Source organism: Carassius auratus, unplaced genomic scaffold (assembly GCF_003368295.1).
Source record: "Carassius auratus strain Wakin unplaced genomic scaffold, ASM336829v1 scaf_tig00216437, whole genome shotgun sequence".
NCBI lineage: Eukaryota > Metazoa > Chordata > Actinopteri > Cypriniformes > Cyprinidae > Carassius > Carassius auratus.
Genome location: NW_020528572.1, coordinates 421,001 through 439,777, shown reverse-complemented (window position 1 = coordinate 439,777; position 18,777 = coordinate 421,001). Strand labels below are relative to the sequence as shown.

The 18,777-nt window shown below is 36.1% G+C and overlaps 1 protein-coding gene across 3 annotated transcripts in view; it reads right to left on the bottom strand.

Moving 5' to 3' along the window:
• Window positions 1-17,669, bottom strand: part of LOC113098183 (probable phospholipid-transporting ATPase IH) — a 58,964-nt gene extending 41,295 nt beyond the window's left edge. The window contains exon 1 of one of the 3 annotated variants that reach the window (XM_026263160.1): window positions 17,119-17,669. In XM_026263160.1, the coding sequence (XP_026118945.1) occupies window positions 17,119-17,157 (39 nt within the window). In that variant the 5' untranslated portion in view covers window positions 17,158-17,669. The remainder of the gene's footprint in view (window positions 1-17,118) is intronic. The other 2 variants (XM_026263157.1, XM_026263158.1) reach the window with 2 other exon arrangements.
• Between the last annotated feature and the right edge of the window lie 1,108 nt (window positions 17,670-18,777).

The following is an 18,777-nucleotide window of genomic DNA, read 5'->3' as shown; positions in this document are numbered from 1 at the left end:
CATCTGTTAGCTACTTCCGCCCCCGAAAGAGAGCAGAGAGGTCTGGAAGCTTCTAGACTCGAATGCCGTAATGTTTTTCTCTCATCAAGCTTAATCTCAACTGTCTTTGCTAGACCACCATTGCCATTTAAACATTAGGACTCCTTCGCTGGTCTATGCTATCTCAGGTGGGAACCCCAGGCCAATGTGCTACATGTGCACATAAAATATTTAGAGGCCTGGAGTTAGTATCCATTAGTGTAAAGTGTACTTGTCCTTGTGCATCACCATATTTTACAGTAAATGGAAAGCAGAAAATGACCCAAAAAAAGTATAATTGTGTTAGTCTAAGGTACTTTAATAACAACAATTATTATTGTTGTTGTTGTTGGAAACTTGCAATAGGATAATCAAATAAATACAACAATAAATAACAATAACAAAAATTGAATTAATTATATATATACAGTACATCATAATTCTAGTTGACAATGATAGTTATTATCCTGAACAAACTATTATTCGGACACAAAAAATGTATGAATAAATAAATAAAATGTTGCTGTTAGATGATGGACTGTTTAATTATTATTGGAAGAAAACTCTAATTCTAATATATATATATATATATATATATATATATATATATATATATATATATATATATAATAATAATAATAAACAATAATAATTTTCAAAAACAGTATGTCACTCCTTACATATTCCATTAGAAATATTGAACAAACACATTACGAGACCATACACAAGAGAATTAAAGACTGAAGCCCATGTCCAAGGCCTTCTATTTGACATGCATTGGTCACAACCCATGATCCATCAATGGCCAAGCATGAAAAATCACAGAGGGAGTGGGTCATCTTTGTGTCAACAGATGTTTAGAGCCCTTACAGCAGCCAGCAGCTTAGACCAGATGTGCGGCACTCACGAGGAGTCAGCAGTATAAGAACCGGTGAGAATAAACATCTAGCGCCATCCAGAATTATATAAGAATGATCACTTAAACACTCAAACCACCGCCCCTCTCTCAACCCCACACAATAACCAATCTTACTGGCATGTCACCAGCCTCAGGACGCGAGCCACGTGAACTCAAACTCACTCCAATCTGTCACGTTTGTATAATGTGACCAGGAGGTGTGGCTGCAACACACATATGATCACATGATGGTTTTTATTATTGTACCCAGGATCTATAAACTGATGTCATAGTACTTGCCAAAACAAATCAATAAACGTTAATGCATTGTCTGTCGGGCAATTTCATTTAAAACACAATGAAGCATAAAGCCATATAGATTTCAAGGATGTGTCGTGAAATAAAATGAAAATCACTCTTGTAAATATAGATAATGTAGATTGACTTATTGTATATATCATATTGTTTTGATGACCAGAAATACATTTTTCTTTCACAAATAAACTCAAGAGTGTATTATAAGGACGGGAGGGACCCTTTCTTGAGGAATTGAATGTATAGGATATACAGTCTCTCAGGGTGTTCACAAGCTCTCGGTGGTCCTGACAAGCACTTTTATCATTAACCTCACATAAAAACACATGTTTGCTCTTTTTTAGTGGGTCACTCTAATTAACCCACTTACCAAATGAGTCACATAGAAGCTCTGCTAAGCTTCACTTCTTTGCCGTATAATGACTTTATACACACTAATTCACACAATCACAAAGTTCTACAGCCAATAGAGCCTTAAAGATCATAGTGTGTATTTTCTGTGTACTGTATACTACAACTAATGGGTTCTGATGGAAGAGAGAAGATGGGAAATGAACAGAATATAACTAACTATTTTATACATTTTTTTTAATGAATTTCAGTCATCCACCTGTCATCTTCACTTATACAAGCTTCATGAGAATTCAAGCAATTCCAACTAACAAATAGACATGAATAAATGTATTTACTTATTAAATAATACATTTAAGTGAGGGTGTGTTGGACCAAAAGGTTACTTTGGCTACGTTCACACTGCAGGGCTTAATGCTCAATTCCGATTTTTTGCAAGGCCGTTCACATTTCCAATTAAATGCGACCTTTTGTGATCTCCTGTGTGAACGTGAAATGACCCAGAAGTGACCCGCATGCGCAGAAGAGTACTCAACGGTGAACGACGTCACTCGTCGTTTGCGGAAGTAGCTAACGTTAAACATGGATGTCAAAAACAGTGTAGTCAACAGCGGAGCTCTTTTTGCAATATTAATGTTATTTTCCCAACAGAGCCAGCACAATTATAATCTTCTCGTTTTAAGAAGAAAATTAAAAAGAAGGAGGAGAGCTAGGTTTTTGGCCATGGCGTTTTGTGGAGAAGTGTTAGCAACGTCGCTACGGAGAAACGTGTGGGTGCGGAGTCGCAGCCAAGAATGGTGGGATATTGATGTGAGTGGCTCTTCTCGTTCCCGCCTACTTCAACGCAGAATTATGACGTTTGTAGCATATCAATAATGACGTACGGGTCGTTCAGACGGAGGTCGCATTTCAAAAGATCGGATATGTATCGGATTCAGGACCACATCCCCAACTGGCCTGGGTCACATTTGAAAAGATCGGATCTGTGTCGTTCAGACTGTCATGAAAAAATCAGATACAGGTCGCATGGGTCAAAAAAATCGGAACTGGGCCGTTTCAGCCTGCAGTGTGAACGTAGCCTTTGTTTAACGTGTAACTAAAGCATAAAGAACATACTGATGGTTTTTTTAGATGCAAACAAGATTCAGACAAGGATCAATGTTCAGCTCATCTCAGCCGGGGATCCAGCCTTCCAGCTAATTGAAAAATGGAGCCATAGGTTTGTAATTGACAGCACACTGCAGAGGAATAATTCACTCTTGACCCCACTGTGAACCCAGTGGAAGAACAGATGAAAGGAAGGTTGAGAGAGTAAACTGGATTTGTCGATTCGCTGGTTGAGAAATCTATTCACCAGTGCATACTGAGACTTCTACACAAATCTACTTCTACACAAATCTACACAGTTACATCTGTAATAAAAAAAATATATTCTTCAACAATTAAATCACTTAACACTGCAAATAACACATATTTTAGAATATTCACTTGTTATTACTTTGTCTTATTTTTGATGCAACTAATAATTGAGGCATTAAATCCTCATTCCAAGAAGAATATTGTAGTTTCAAACTTTAAACTCTAAATTGTCAACCCTGACATTTATTTCAAGTCACATTAATTATATTCCTTGAAATGATCTTGAAATGAAATGGAAAGAGCAACTTAGTAATACTTTAAAAACAAATGATATGTCTGACAATAAAATAAATTGCTTTAAAAATCTCCTTTTCAAAAGGTGTGAGTTTCATAGAATGATCCTATTGTAAACAGGACAGAGCAGTTGACTACCATACCACCACAAATCTGATTATCAGTTCTTCCTGTTTATTCACATATTATGCACTCTAATGGTGTTTTCATGAACATTTGATGAAGATGCTCCCTTAGACCTCAGCATAAACACTTCCTGCATAAATATAAAATGAGCTGTTGCATAAAGTTATATTTTCACATCACTGCCTACAGTCAGGTAACATCACAATTGAGCTTGCTCAGCTTCATCCCATTCAATTCCCATGCAATCAGTGATATAGCTTCAGCTTTTATCTTCCTGCAAAAATGAGTGTTATATAATCTGTCTCCTTCCTCCACCTGTCAGTGACTTTCAGTGAACTCAGCATATGGCAGAAATCGACCAGTGTTTAACATGGACTGCCGCAGAATGTTCTCATGTGTCCATATGCTGATAACAGATATATAATTTACGGAATGTAAGAATGGTCAGTGCATCGGCACCAGGCCACTGAATAAAACATAAGATGTCCAATTTAAGACTCTGTGTAAAAAAAAAAAACAGTTCTGAAAGTCACAGGAAGACATTACATAAGCAGAACACGCACCTTTATAGAAGAGTAAAGGAAAAGTAAAGGAAAGCTGAGAAGACTTGAAGATATCAGTTATGCACCCTCAAGTCATCTGATTCCTAAAGTCAGAGCTCTTGTATCTGATCTGTTGTACAAACTCCTACTCGTCCTGATGGTCAGCAGTCTAGCTCGTGAGTATACCATTTTTAGCTCATAAATGTTCCAGTGGTTGTTAATGAATTTATATATGGCAAGTTACAACATTTTAAACTGTAAACAAATAAAGTCTATACTGCTTTACTTTACTTCCAACTTTAGACTTGCTTGTCAGTCACATATTAACTTATTTGAAGCAGTTTGTCTCTAAAACAGCTGCATCAATATAAATACACTCTTAAAAATAAAGGACTTGTATATAGCTCTTGACAAAGATGCCATAGAGGAACCATTTTTGGTTCCACAAAGAATCAATCAGTCATTCACTCTTCCTTACTTTTTTTTTTTTACATTGTGAAGCACCTTTATTTTTAAGATCATACTGTACAATAGGAGTAGTACTCCTCTAAGAGAATCTCTACTGTTATTATGTAGACTTTTATACTGTTATAGTTTCCCATTATTCTCATTAAACTACAGAGCCTTCGATGGAACTCACCCGTACTATGTGACACAATGAAGGGCAATTTCTACTCTCAGACTAACATTAATAAAGTGGCTTAATCCTCCACATCACAATGAAACCACTATAAATTCTCTAAACTGTTTGTCATTTCGAAAAAAATGTCTTCATTCACATGCTTTATCATCCAGAGACTCAAAGCTTGTGGGGTCTTATGAGGTCCTGGCTGTGCCTATTAATGGCTTTTCCCTGTGTGATTTTAATGTTACACAACGTTTGATTCGGCTGTCGCTTCAACCGGCCTATTTGCTCGTCTTCAGCTCACACAGTTCAGTAAATTCAGCCTAAGATGAGATACAGAGTGAAAGAGTTGAGACGTTCCTGTGCACGATACAAGAGCGCTTGATTATCCACTAGAAGATGTGCAAGCAAATATCCAACAGTGTTAACATCTCTATCTATCTTTTAGCCTTAAAAGGAACTGGTTTATTCAGCTAACTACTATAAAAGCCTTAAGATGTACAGCCTTTAGTGTTGTCTATATGTCTAGAGTCTTAATTGGGTCAGATGGGTCCAGGATAGTAAATGTGATGATCATGACCCTGTACACATGTCTACCCACCAGCATTAGTATTTAGACACAGAACAAAGCATTTTCCAAATTAAACTGGCCACAGGCACTTTCTGGTAATGGATCCCCTTAATATTCTCATCCATTAAAACTTATGATAGTCAAAACAATAAATGGCCACTCAAAACAATGGATTGTGTTCTTAAGGAACTGCAACATGGTATCAAATAATCCATGGAGGTATAAGACAGACGCCATCATCATATGCAGCACCACCAGTTAATCATGAGTAATTCTGGAGTCTAAAACAGCACATTCTCTTGGCGTCACTGAGAGTCACAGACGGCGTCGACTATTATCCCTGTATTCATTAATGTGCCATGCTGGCAAATGAAGCAGCCGAAAAAAGCCAGGTGCTCTCATGAGGTTTGGTTTAATTGGCCAACTCTTAATAAAGCAATGCTCCTGTTTCCTGTGAGCTCCTTTGAATAAATGGCCCACTGTCACAGCGTGTACTCTAATGAGGTGAATTAAAAGTAAATGGAAGGAAAGGATGGAAGCATTTTCCTTCAGACCTTCTTATCCAGCAGGCTTTATAGTTTAAGGTGCTCCTACAAGTACAAATATGTCTTTACAAGACTTGATTCATAATGAAAGATCTGGCAACAGTGGTTGCCTTTAGTAAAGTATCTCTGCTTGAGTACGAAAATATAAATCTTATTTTTCATGCCACTTTCTAAACAGCTGCTGGTCCAGCAACTGTTTGGTTTGGTTTTATGATCAACATAAGAAAGTAAGTCAGATAGAAAGTCATACAGGTTTGGAACAAGGGTGTGTAAATTATGACAGAAATGTTCATTTTTGGGTGAACTATACAGCAGGTAACCGCCCTTATTTTCAACTTCAACCGCAATCTTTATAATTCTATAATCTGATTTACTATGCAAATTGCAACAAGTGAGGCTCTGCGATCACTAAATCAACTTTTCCTGGTTGTAGAGAGCTCATAGCCAGCATGGCGCACAGCTAATTAGGCTGTGCTCATGAAGTAGCCCCCTCACAGGGAGTACTAATCTTGCGATCATCATGAGTCCTGGGCATATTAATAACATGACTTCATCTGTGACTTTGATCTCATACATAATTAAACAAACCAGCAGGAGGACAGACAAACACGTTAGTCTTCATAATCCACCCAGATAGGTAGGTAATGAAATTTACAGGGACTGTCATGTTTATATGTAACACTGCTTCTAAAACAACAAATGCAGTGGGTTGGATTGGCATAGTGGTAAAAATCTAGAACTGTTTACACTGAAAACATAAAATAGCAATGCATCCATGCATTCATGTATAAAAAACCTATCATCTATCTACAGTAACTGTCTATCTATCTGTCTGTCTGTCTGTCTATCTACTGCATCTGTAATAGGGCTGCACGATAAATCGGATGCGATATTTAATGTGCATCGTCAAAAGCCATTTCTGTAATCGGCGGCAATAACAAGCAGCTTATCATATATATATATATATATATATATATTAGAAATATATTTACATACATACAATAAATAAATATATAAATACAAACATATGATACATCTGTATAGTGATTGGGTAAATCTTTAAGTTCCCTGGTTAGCCAAACCAGAAAAGCCACTGCCTTGAATTTTTAAATCACAAGACTAAAAATTGCTCTCTGACAATATAGCACTTTAAATGTCACTCTGACGTAAAGAAAGAACATATTACTGTAGCTTACAACAGATGCAGTCCGTGAGTGTGTTGACATGTGATAGTCTTTGCATGAGTGATTGAGCACAGTTGGCCTGTTTGGCTGTGGTGTTACTGTTATCTACTTTCCTATTTTTCTTGCACCTGGCCTGCATAAAGCAGGCAGTGCATCATCAGAACATGTGGAGAGTCACTTGGGAATATTGTGTGACAAAGTGTGACGTTTTGTTTCCTTTCTCATTAACGGAAGATATAGCACAGGTCTATGGGGAACTGGAAGTCACTGGGACACACTGATATTGACCGTCCACAGGCCTGTCGCAATAATCAATATTTCGAGTTATCGCACAATATATGTACATGACGCAATATATCGTCCATTATATTCACTTAAAAATTAATGTCACCTTGTTTTTTACATTCCACTGCTGCCTGTGTCTTTTGCAGCTTCTCATACATATTGTGTAGTCATGAGGTACTAGCCTAGTTCAAATGTAAAAAAAATGGTTCTACAAAAAAAAAAAACTACAATGCCATGTTGTGGAGATGCTGTGTGTTTTGTTTGGCCTACCAAAAGAGAACACGACTAGAAATCAGTGGTAAAGTTGTATTTACAACACTGTTTCGGAACAGTTCAACCCAAATATTCAGATGTGTGCTGCACATTTTGTGGAGGACAAGGACTGTTTCCAGTGAGAGCAGCCTACAATGCCTGTGTCTGGTGCTTCTGACACACAGTCTGTAAGTATGTTTTCATACTGTATGTAAAGGATTTGCCACTGATGATTCAAACACAAGTTTTGAGAAGTGTAGAGTAACTGTTAGAGCTTGTTGTTTGTCGTTTCTCCGATTACAAATGCAGACATGGTTTTATGTTTACGCAGCACGATATGCAATACATAAAAATAACAAGTCATTATAATCAGTAATTATGCCCCCACTGGATTCAACTGGTTTTGTTTCATCGTGCCGGGACACAGCATCACAGTGTTAAGGGTTGTACCATTTCCGTCACACACTTGGTTAGCTGGCCAATCACAACACACTGGATAGCTGGCCAATTGCTTTTCAGAACGATGAGTAAAATGCTTTGTATAAATTAACACATTTCAGAAAGGCGGGGCATAGAGGAGAAACAATAATGTACAGTATGTGGAAAGTAACGTTTTTTTTTTTTTTTTTTTTTACCTTAAACCACCTAAAAACATTGCACAAAATAATGTTCTCTTTAGCAACGTCATATGACCTCATAAATATAACTATCCAAAATTCCTATTCCAATAAATAGGCCTTCCTGGCCTGGTTTTTACCACCTGGGGCCTTATGGGATCAGACAGGGATGAGGTCACATGACCAGAACTTTTGGCAGCTCACTCCACTGAACTCTCCTGTTAATCTCATTTAGAGCATTCAATGTTTTTAGTGATGGTTCCATGGGATGAAAAGAAAAAGTGAACGAGGACTGGTGAAGGTTAGAAAGTATTTGATAGATAAAGGTATGTATTAAAACACTCTTTAATGCTTTATGTTCATGAAACTTCCATCTGGGCATCTGTGAAAAGCCAAATGCCCATTATATGCAAAAAATAGCTCTTTTAATATAGGCTAAGTTCATTTCAGCAAAAAATCATTATTGTTAATTCCAGGCTATTGGTTTAAAAATGGACCTTTAAAGATTATAAATGTAAAGTCAGCCCTAAAAATAAATTATTACTATTGTCTCAAAAAAATAAAATAAAAAAATTAATAAAGCCCCAAAAACCATGGCCTATAGAAATGCTGTAATCAGTACTCTATAACCAAAATATTTCCTTTCACATTGATCTGGGAGTAGTTTGTCCATCCTCTACTTTAAACTGTTATCAGACAGACTGTTAAACTCATCTCAGGTCAGCAAAGAAACAAGTGCAACGTGAATTTCCATTCCCAGAAGGCAGGGACACCTGGATTTAAGCAGCTGAGCTCCTGTAAATGCTTCCATCGATCTGTGGGTAGTACACTGCTTAAACTCAACGACCCTTTCATACAAAGACAATCTGACTCAGCAAAGAAAATGTTTGTGGAATAACTTAAACCAAACATCATTATATTTCTACATCTTCTGATGGAGCATGCAGGATGTCTTGAGAAGCGCTGGCAGATTTCAAAACCATCCTTTCTTACCTACTCCACTCCCCCATCTTAAAGCTAAATGTAATGCCCAAAGTCCTCTTTCAAATAAATACCTGCCCATTCAATGGCATTCAGACTTCCCTATTTCTATTGAGTGTTCTTTTAACAAGCACAATTCAATTTCACAGCCATCAAAAGGCCATTATTCCAGTGGCTCTTTCCTCTGACTGTTGCATTAAGAGTGTGGTAAGCCCTCAAGAGCTACAGTACTTTATATGAAAGCAGAAGGTCTACAACATGTTCTTATCATAAAGGGCATTTGCAGTGGCTTCGAACAGCGGTACGATTAGCCTGTCCTTATCCTGATTTACAGTAGACATCGACATGCATGAAGAAAGCTTCAAGAATCTCAGTGAACATAAAAAGTACTTTGAAAATTCATCAGCAAATATTACTACATAAATCTAATATTACTTAGGAAAATCATTAAAATCCTCCCTAGAAAAAAGGAAAAATTCTTATACTAATGAATGAACAACATTATCTGCTTTTCGCAGCATGTTGGTTCTTCTAAAGGCCAGCTGAAGTGAGCCTAAACAGGGTTACACCCAAAAACTCCAAACTCAAGGCTTTCTCTCACAAATATAATTGTCTCTCCACTATAGTTTTGGGCTGAAATGTTTAACTTTTAAGACATGTCCATGGTATATTTCACCATATATATTAGGGCTGCACGATGGGTTGTGTAAGCATCGACATCACGATGTACGAATCCAAGATAGTCACATCGCAGGATGTGCGATGTAGGCTGACATAGTTGATCCGTTATTCAATAACTGTACGGGCTAGCTGCTCCCCCGGCCCTTGACAAATGTGATTCGCCGATTAATTGCAAAGCTTAACCATTATAGAGTAAAAGTTTATCATTTGCATGTGTTTTTAAATCCTGTCAATTTAACATGGCAGAGAGAGAGAGAGAGAGAGAGGGAGATACAGAGGGAGAGAGAGAGGGAGAGAGCACGTGCGAGAGAAAGAGTGTGCGAGAGAGAGAGAGAGAGAGAGCACGAGCGAACCCCGATTTGAGCGAGTCTTTCTTTCTCTCCCTCGCGCATATTAATCAATTGACACAATGGTGTCGATGTTTAAATCATTTAAAATGAGAATGTAAGTGTGCTCACCACCTTTTTGTTTGTAAAAAAAAATTAGATTAGATTTCATATCGCAATATATATCGCAGAAAATTAAAATATCGCAATGTCATTTTTTCCCAATATCGTGCAGCCCTAACTGTTACAGCTTGTTGTTTGTCGTTTGTTTTGGGCAGAATATGCTGTAGGATTTTTTTACAAAAAATTGTGAAGTTGTGCCAGACAGAGAAAAAACTAAACAAAAGTGTGTCTGTTATGTTGTGCTAAATGCATCACTGTGAATCGCACTATTTTCTGCTTGAGAGAGGAGAGATAAGTTGATATTTTATATTTTTATGGAAGGCGACAACGTTGTCAAAACATTAACCATGCCTTTCTGACCTTTAAGTTTTCTTAAAAGGGGTAAAAATTAAACTGTCACTCTCACACACAGTCATGTTTCTATCCCGAAGCTATGTCTACAATTACTTCCCCTCCCCTCAGTTTTTTTTTTTCATTTTCTTTCCCTTACTAAACCCAAATCCAGTAAAAATACACTTGGGAACAAACATCAGCATTATTACATCAGGTCTGACCAAAGCACCAGTCATTAGATCATTCTACTTAGAAAAGAAACACATGGTGCTGCTGTTTGACAGACCCTGAGGGACCAGGATTCGGCTGACAGTGTGCTGTCACTTATCAGCTGCTCAGAATGGAATGCAGCAGGCCGCTCGAATGGAAAGTCTAAATAAGTTTGTGAGAACACATTTAGCTTTGTATGGGAAAATTCTTCTAGTCTTTTCTAACACAGCTCTCAACTCTGTAAATTCAGGCGCAGACCAAACCATGAACTTCAGTTGAACTATGGTGAACATGTCAAGCGTGAGGGTAATGATTAGCATTTCATCACCCATATTGATTACCAACAAATCTTTGTAGGATATGGTTCACGGGTCAGCGTCTGCTGTCTATGGGATGAATGGTGAACATGCGTATGTGCCTGCACGAGTATGCTGCAGTCCACACAAAAATTCTGCCACTATGGAAGCAAAAAAGTAATACTGGTTCGATATAAAGGGAAGTAAGTGATGACAGAATGTTCATTTGCATGAACTGTTTCTTTAGCAACATCACCCTGATCTGCTGCTGTTAGCTTTATTAAACCAACATGATCCATCATAAGAGACACATACAGTAAATATATCCACATATGGTCTGCTCAGATTTGGTGTGGGTGTTACTATCCAGCCAAAGGCACAGACAATTACATAAGCTAAGACTATTTAAGTAAAACTGATGGTTGCCTTAATGATATAGTTTTATATCTCGTTGCTTGGTCAGCGAGTTGCTGGCACTTAATGTGTTGGATGATGTGCTCTAAAGTGTTGCATTAGGTGAGATTTATTGATAAAATATGTGTTGCTTGTACCATTAAACTCCATTAATGCTAATCATGTAAACATGTTTTAAATCAATGCAATATGTTATTATGGTTGACATAATTGGCAAGCTTACTGCATAGTTTTAAAATATTATGGGAAACGAAACATTATGCAGCAACAGTATGTTTACACTGTTGTCACATGGCCTCATTATAATTTTGATATTGTGATTTATTTACTGTCATCTTAGTAGATAAAAACTTAGGTAAACATATCTTAGTTTACACTTTAAGTAAAGTTCATTAAAGGGTTTCAAAGGTGTTCCCCATGTATTTTGAATTACAAATTGCATTGTGCTATGTTTTAGGGTTAAAGTATCATAAAGTATGATCAGCACTTTATGCATTTTCTACAGTCTTTTTTTTTTTCTTACAATGCACATCGGATCAATTTATACGTTCAGAAAGATTTTCAAAAGAAAAGAGAAAATCACAACAAATAATACCTCTGGTTTCTTTGTGCATAGAAATTACACACACATCAGAAATAAGAATTGTATGGTAGTATGTTATTCCTATTTTATAGGGATGCACCGAAATTTCGGCCACCGAAAATTTTGGGCCGAAAATGGCCCTTTCGGTTTTCGGCCGATAGACTTTTATCACCGAAACAACACGGCCGAAATGTTGTGATGACGCAAACAGAAACCGCGACCTGCACGTGCACCTGCATAGCAAAGACCACTTAACTTAACACCAGTGAGAACATTCCCTCTCTTCGTTTTCCTTTATTCGCAGCACTAAAACGTCTCCTAACAAAGAGATTAAGACGGAACACGAAGTGAAAACAAAGAAAAGTACAGTCTTATAGAGTCTGTTAGCACACATCTCACTGAGATCTTGTCGGATCCTCTGCACTTCATCGCGAATGTGCTTGATCCGCGTTATAAAGACCATTACTTGTATGCGGAAATAAGGCAGCGCGCACGAGAAATGATCCAGGCTGCGCTGTATGCGGAGAACCCGCGTGGAGACGGAAAAGCGCCAAGCGCAGGAGACGGATCAGAGCGCAGAAAAAAAGACTGGTCTCTGCACCAGATGAGTGGCATGCACCATCGTTGTCTGATATGGTCAGTGGAATTCTGCAAGAAAGTGCCTCAAATAATAAGAATACGTTGGCTATTTTGTTCTTTAGGCTACTATATATATATATATATATATATATATATATATATATATATATATATATATATATATATATATATATATATATATATATATACTTTATATATACACACACACATACATAATATCAGATTGTAGCCATATTTATGCTAGATTTTCTGCTAGATTTCTGCTTTAATTTGAAAAAAAAATGTTTATTTATGCCCTGGCCCTATTTAAATACACTCTCTCAAATATGTCTCAAATGTCAGGCAGATGACAAGCTCAACTGCTCAACAGCTAGATGGTTATCTGTCTGAAGTCCCCATCCCCAGAAGTGATAACAGTCTTACCAACTGGAGAAGTAATGCACTTTCTAGTCCTACATAGAACATTTCAAATGCACTTCACCTAAATGCACTTTGTTTTTATGAGAGAACTGTTCATTTTAAAACCTTTCTGCAGGCCAGTAGGCCTGTACATTATTATTAAATATACACATGAGTGGGATACATTTTTAGTTTGAATTTTATTTTATACTGTGCATTGTTGCAATGTGCTTAATAAATATTTGCATCATTTGTAATTATGTATTTTTATGTATTTTTTTTTAATAAGTTATGTAATTGTAATTATCTTTGAAACTTTAATATTAATGTATGCAATTGCAATGTCTTAATTTTAGTAAAGTTAGTACACGGTCATAGCAATAAATGCAATGGTACTAATAATTGGCATAATTTCTTTCGGTGTTTCGGTTTCGGTTTTCGGCCTTGGTTTTCTCTTTTTCGGTTTTCGGTTTCGGCCAAGAATTTTCATTTCGGTGCATCCCTACTATTTTATTATTACATATTCCTAATAATAGTTCTACTCCTAGACTTGACTTCATGCTAGTTAGTCTACAGCTGATTATGGTTGGACAGAGAAACATTTATGTACAGTATGAACTCGCTTGGCGTGACTTTCCATGTTGTTTTACTGTCTGACCAGCTGGATCATATTCCTGCTTATGTAGGATGATTTCCGATAAGTCTTTCCTGATACTTACCACAGACAATGAGATTACCTCTGTACACAGAACTCAAATTACCTCAGAGCCTCCTGGGACAGGAAATGGGCAGTCGTGCTACTTCCTGTCCAAATCTGGAAATTATTCAGAAGGCGGTGATGGCTGGGAATTGCGTTTTTTTTATAATTTTTCTGCATTATGAAATTTAAAAATCAGTTAAAAACTGTACATTTGCTATATTCGGATTAGTATAATATGCATACAATATACTGCAGTAATATTACAATTTTTTTTTTCAAAATCGCAGTATGATTTTTTATAATTTTTTATATTTCTTTCTTGATAACTGCCAAAATTCTATTGAAAACATATATGTGAACTTTTTTGTAGAATAATGCATAATATTAATTAAATAGTAAGACATTACTTAATTCAATGATTGTTTAAACACGATCTCTGTCTGTGATTGGTTGATCTAAAAGAAAACCCCGCCCCAAACCACTGGTTAATAATGTTGCTATGTTCTACGTATTTTATGTATGAAGTATATTAAGAATTTGAATACTGAATAACAATAACACACACCTCACCTTAAAATAAAACCTTAAATAAGAATGCGCACATTGGGATTGCAACCAATATTTTTTTACATGCTTACTATGAATTCTAAAATAATCTATTATCTATTAAACAGGAAACATTCCTCCAGACTTCAAAGCAGACAATAGTTTCCATATTTCCAACTAATTCGAGCTGAACTAAAAATGATGAGCTTTGCATATTAAAAGAGGTTTCAGATTTCCATTTCATATTTATCTTCCTGCAGTGGAAATGCCAATTCAGCAGACAGACAGACTCTGGAAGTGAGCGCTACTACAGGTGGAAGCAAATCGTTCCACTGTCACTTCCTTTGTTGCCTGAGCCAGTCAAATCCGCACAGGGACTTATTTCTCATCTCTTCCGACCCATCTCATTCTCCATCCTTCTCTCGCTCCATCTCTCTTCCTCTTTCGTCTACCCGGTACTCTCATTTGCCTTTCTTCTCTCACTCTGCCAACCTGCATTACCACGCATTAGATCAAAGAGCAGTGGGGTGGACTGTGCTTTACACACACACACACACACACACACACACACACACACACATTCATGTGACTAACACACTCACTGGTCTCATGACACAGCTCTCTCTATAATATTCAGTTAGGGTGGGATAAACAAACTGCCTGTTTCCCAGCAAAACTGACATGCATTTAACTTTCATAAAAGTTTAAACCTTTCCTCGGGATAAATTCATTTCAAAGTTTAGAAAGATTGATTTTCTTGCTTTGCATTTCAAACGAAGCATTGCTCTCAAACCTGAATGATGCAAATATGATTTTGAAGGTTTAACGTGTATGGTTGCTATAATGTGTGCAGAGCTCAACAATAAAATGTTTATTTTAATAGTCACATTATTTTTAACTGGTCAAAATATCTCTGTAAGACATGAAAACCCATAGTTATGATCAACAACTGAAATATTAGTGACACAAGCAGCCCAGTTGTTTACTAAAAATAAAATTAAAACCTTAATTTAATTTAGCTTGTTGACAAGGCAACATTTCTATTTTTTAATTTGGCCTACTTTATGTACTACAATAACCACAAGTAAAACTGTTATAAAAATGAATAATAACTACATAGACATATTTAATAAAAATTACAAAAACAACTACTACATTACTAACTCAGAACTCATTCAAATCTAAATTCAAATCTACAAACTAATTCAAAGTGATTCTAGTTTCTCAGTGATAATAAAATAACACTGAAGCAATCGTTCATCAGGGCGCCCTTATTGTTGAGCCCTTTGTGTTACATGGTTTACCGTAAAACCTGAGCAAACAAAACACAAACCTACTAACAGACAGGTGAGAGGTGTTTGCGACATGACACAACCACTACTACTCACGTCATGTTTATCACACACTTTTCATCAGGTTTTCTACAGACTGTCTAGACAGCGCAAGAGATTTTGCTCATCTGTTCGCATGTCAGCTTTAAACAGTGACAGACTACAGAATAACAGATTCATATGGCATTAAGTGATGAGAACTAAATACTCATGCAGATTTTTCAAAGGCTTTTTCAGCTACCAACCAACAAACAGAACATAAACATCTGAAATATCGTTCAAACTTTTGACTAACATATTTATTATAACATTTAGTATTGTTTTGCATCGTTTTCTCTTGTAAAATCTCCTTAACCTTACATGCCCGGCTGTTTAACCCACTAAGGAATCCTGAAGACACTATTTGATTCATTTAAGGAGTAAATCTCTTTCTCCAACCCCCAACAGCTTGGACAGTAGTTTTATCATGTACTCTTGCCTACTGTACACTGAATGCTAAGTGGCTTAAAAGCAGGTCTAATCTGTGTAGTAATGACATACAGTAACCTATCGACTGAACACGTCTATGAAAACGATTGGATTATATAATAAAACCATGTAGAGCAACAATGTTTCTTTGTTTCTAATGGAATTGGATTTTTTTTTTAAATGACACACAAAACAACATGCATTTCAGCCTTTAAGCCACTTTCAGTTAATAGAGTAGAAAATCATTTTTTTACTTTTGAATGATTTTTCCTTTAGTAAACTAATAATAAAAGAAGTCAAACTAAATTATATAATCACAGAAAACAAATAAATAAATAAAACTTTTATTCAAAAATTCTGCTCGATAAGCAAGTATGGGAGAAAACACTGGTTAGTGGTTCATGATACAGTTATATTTCCCAAAATAACAGCAAATAAGTATGAGATCGTAGTTTTACAGTAACCTAACTAGCAAGGTTATTACTACCAGCTGATCTTGACTAAAATATTATAAATTGCCAAAAAACTTGATTTTTATACAAAAATATTAATAAATAATGTCTGGTTTTATATTAAGATAATTTATCTATATTCTATAACAGTTCTTAATAACCAAAACATGGTTTTTGGGGATTCGATGGGGTGCTTCTAATGCTTAAAACGAAGAAGAAGGAAAAAAAACACTTATACTGAAGAGTGTGCAATAGCTACTAAACTATTCACATTTTTTGTATTCATTTATCCACCTGCCATCCGCGCGTGCGCATTACCTTTTAATTCATTGAGGCTTATCCCCAGTTTTGATATTAAATAACACACTCGGTGAATCTCAGTCATGAGCTCATCCGGCGTCATCATCATTAGGCATGAAAAAACACAACATCAGTGAGTTCATTTTGAGAATCAGGCCACAGTCAAACGGAACGGAAACGCTGTGATAACTTCTTTACAAACGCCTGAGATTAGTAACAGTTGGGTTGTTGTCTATGTTTCAATCTCCAAAGCCTTACAAACGGTCAAACGATTATAAAACGTGTCATTTTAGCTTTAAAGTACAAACGTGAATCGGAAACAGCGCAGCTCCTCGGAACCAGACCAACAAGTTGAGAGAGAGAGAGAGAGATCGCGTCTGTAACGTTACTCACGTATCGAGTGATGAGCTTCCTGATGCTGCTCAAATCCATCCTGCTCCAGGTGCGCTGTCTTCGCTTTCTCCTCTGATCTTGAAGAATGTGTGCACAAGACGCTAGCTGATCACTGTATCAAGTCTCTGATCCATGACGGTCTTCTACGGCTTCTGTTTCTTCAAGGCTTGACGACTGACAGTCCTACGCGACTGCTGGGGCTATGATATCTAACGTTACCGAGCAGCGCCTGTTACTGAGATGAAGAAGAAGAAGGCTTCTGTGTGAAATCCAAACGTTGTCATAGTGACATGTTTCAAATACAAACACATTCACCGACTGAGGAGAAAAACAAGCAGCTCTCGTTTTCCCAGGTTTTGTCTTAATATATTAAGGGACTGGCCACTTCTTCCTCGTCCAGCGTCCCTCTGGTGTTCTGCCGCACTCGCTCTACTTCTTCTCGGTGTGTAGTAGAGCACTCCGTCGGTCAGCACCGGGACGTCACGAGAACCGTGAGCGCACGCGCACTCCTCGGCTACACCCACCCGCCCACGGGGATCGTTCAGCCCGCCCTCCGGTGTCCGTTAACTCCCCGTCCAGTTACTGCCAATCAATCCCCAGAAATAAACCGGTGTAAGGTGATATGGCCTCTTGAGACTTGAAGAAATACTATTAGAACAAATAACTAACAACAACAGTAATAAAACAAACATTTACCTTGACATTTGGACATTCAGCAGACGCTTTTATGCAAAGAGACTTACAAATGAGGACAATAGGAAAGCAATCAAAATCAACAAAAGAGAGGAAAAAAGAAGAAAAAAGAGCAACAAAAAGCAAGTTCTGTAACAAGTCTAACGCAGTACACGTAGCAAGGTTTTAGTTTAGTTTAGTTTAACTTTTTTTTTGTTATATAATAGATAAAAAGAAAACAGATCTATAGGATAGAATAGAGAAAGCTAGTGTTAGAGGAGTCTTTTTTTAATAAAAAAGAAATAAAATAGTTGAAACAGAATTAGAATAAATAAATAAGCATAATAAGTAAATTATAATCATCATTCTAAATATTTCCTTAGTTAACAATAAATATAATGAATTGATATTAATATTAAGAAAATATAAAATAAGTTAAATTATTGAAATTGTTAACTAATTACTATTCATAAAAACTATGTTTTTGTTATTAATACACTCAAACATATGTCTCAGTGCAAATATTTCAGGAAACCTCATTCTATTTGACACTTATGTAGTAGTAAGAGTAATCATAATAATCATAATCATCATTAATACATAGAATAAAAAAAAGTAATAATATAACATAATGTATAGCCTAATTATTCAGATAACTTATTGTGCAGTTTTTTGATTCTGGTTATTTCATTATATATATATATATATATATATATATATATATATATATATATATATATATATATATAAATATAAATTATTTTCATTGATGGACTCGTTTATAATATTGTGCACAATTATACACGTTTCAAAGCTGATTAGTAACCCCTTTACAGTTTTTAGTAAAATACTATTTTTTATTAATAATAGATTTAATCAATCAATTATTATTATTATTATTATTATTATTATTATTATTATTATTATTGTTATTATTATTATTATTATTATTATTATTATTATTATTATTATTATTATTATTATTAT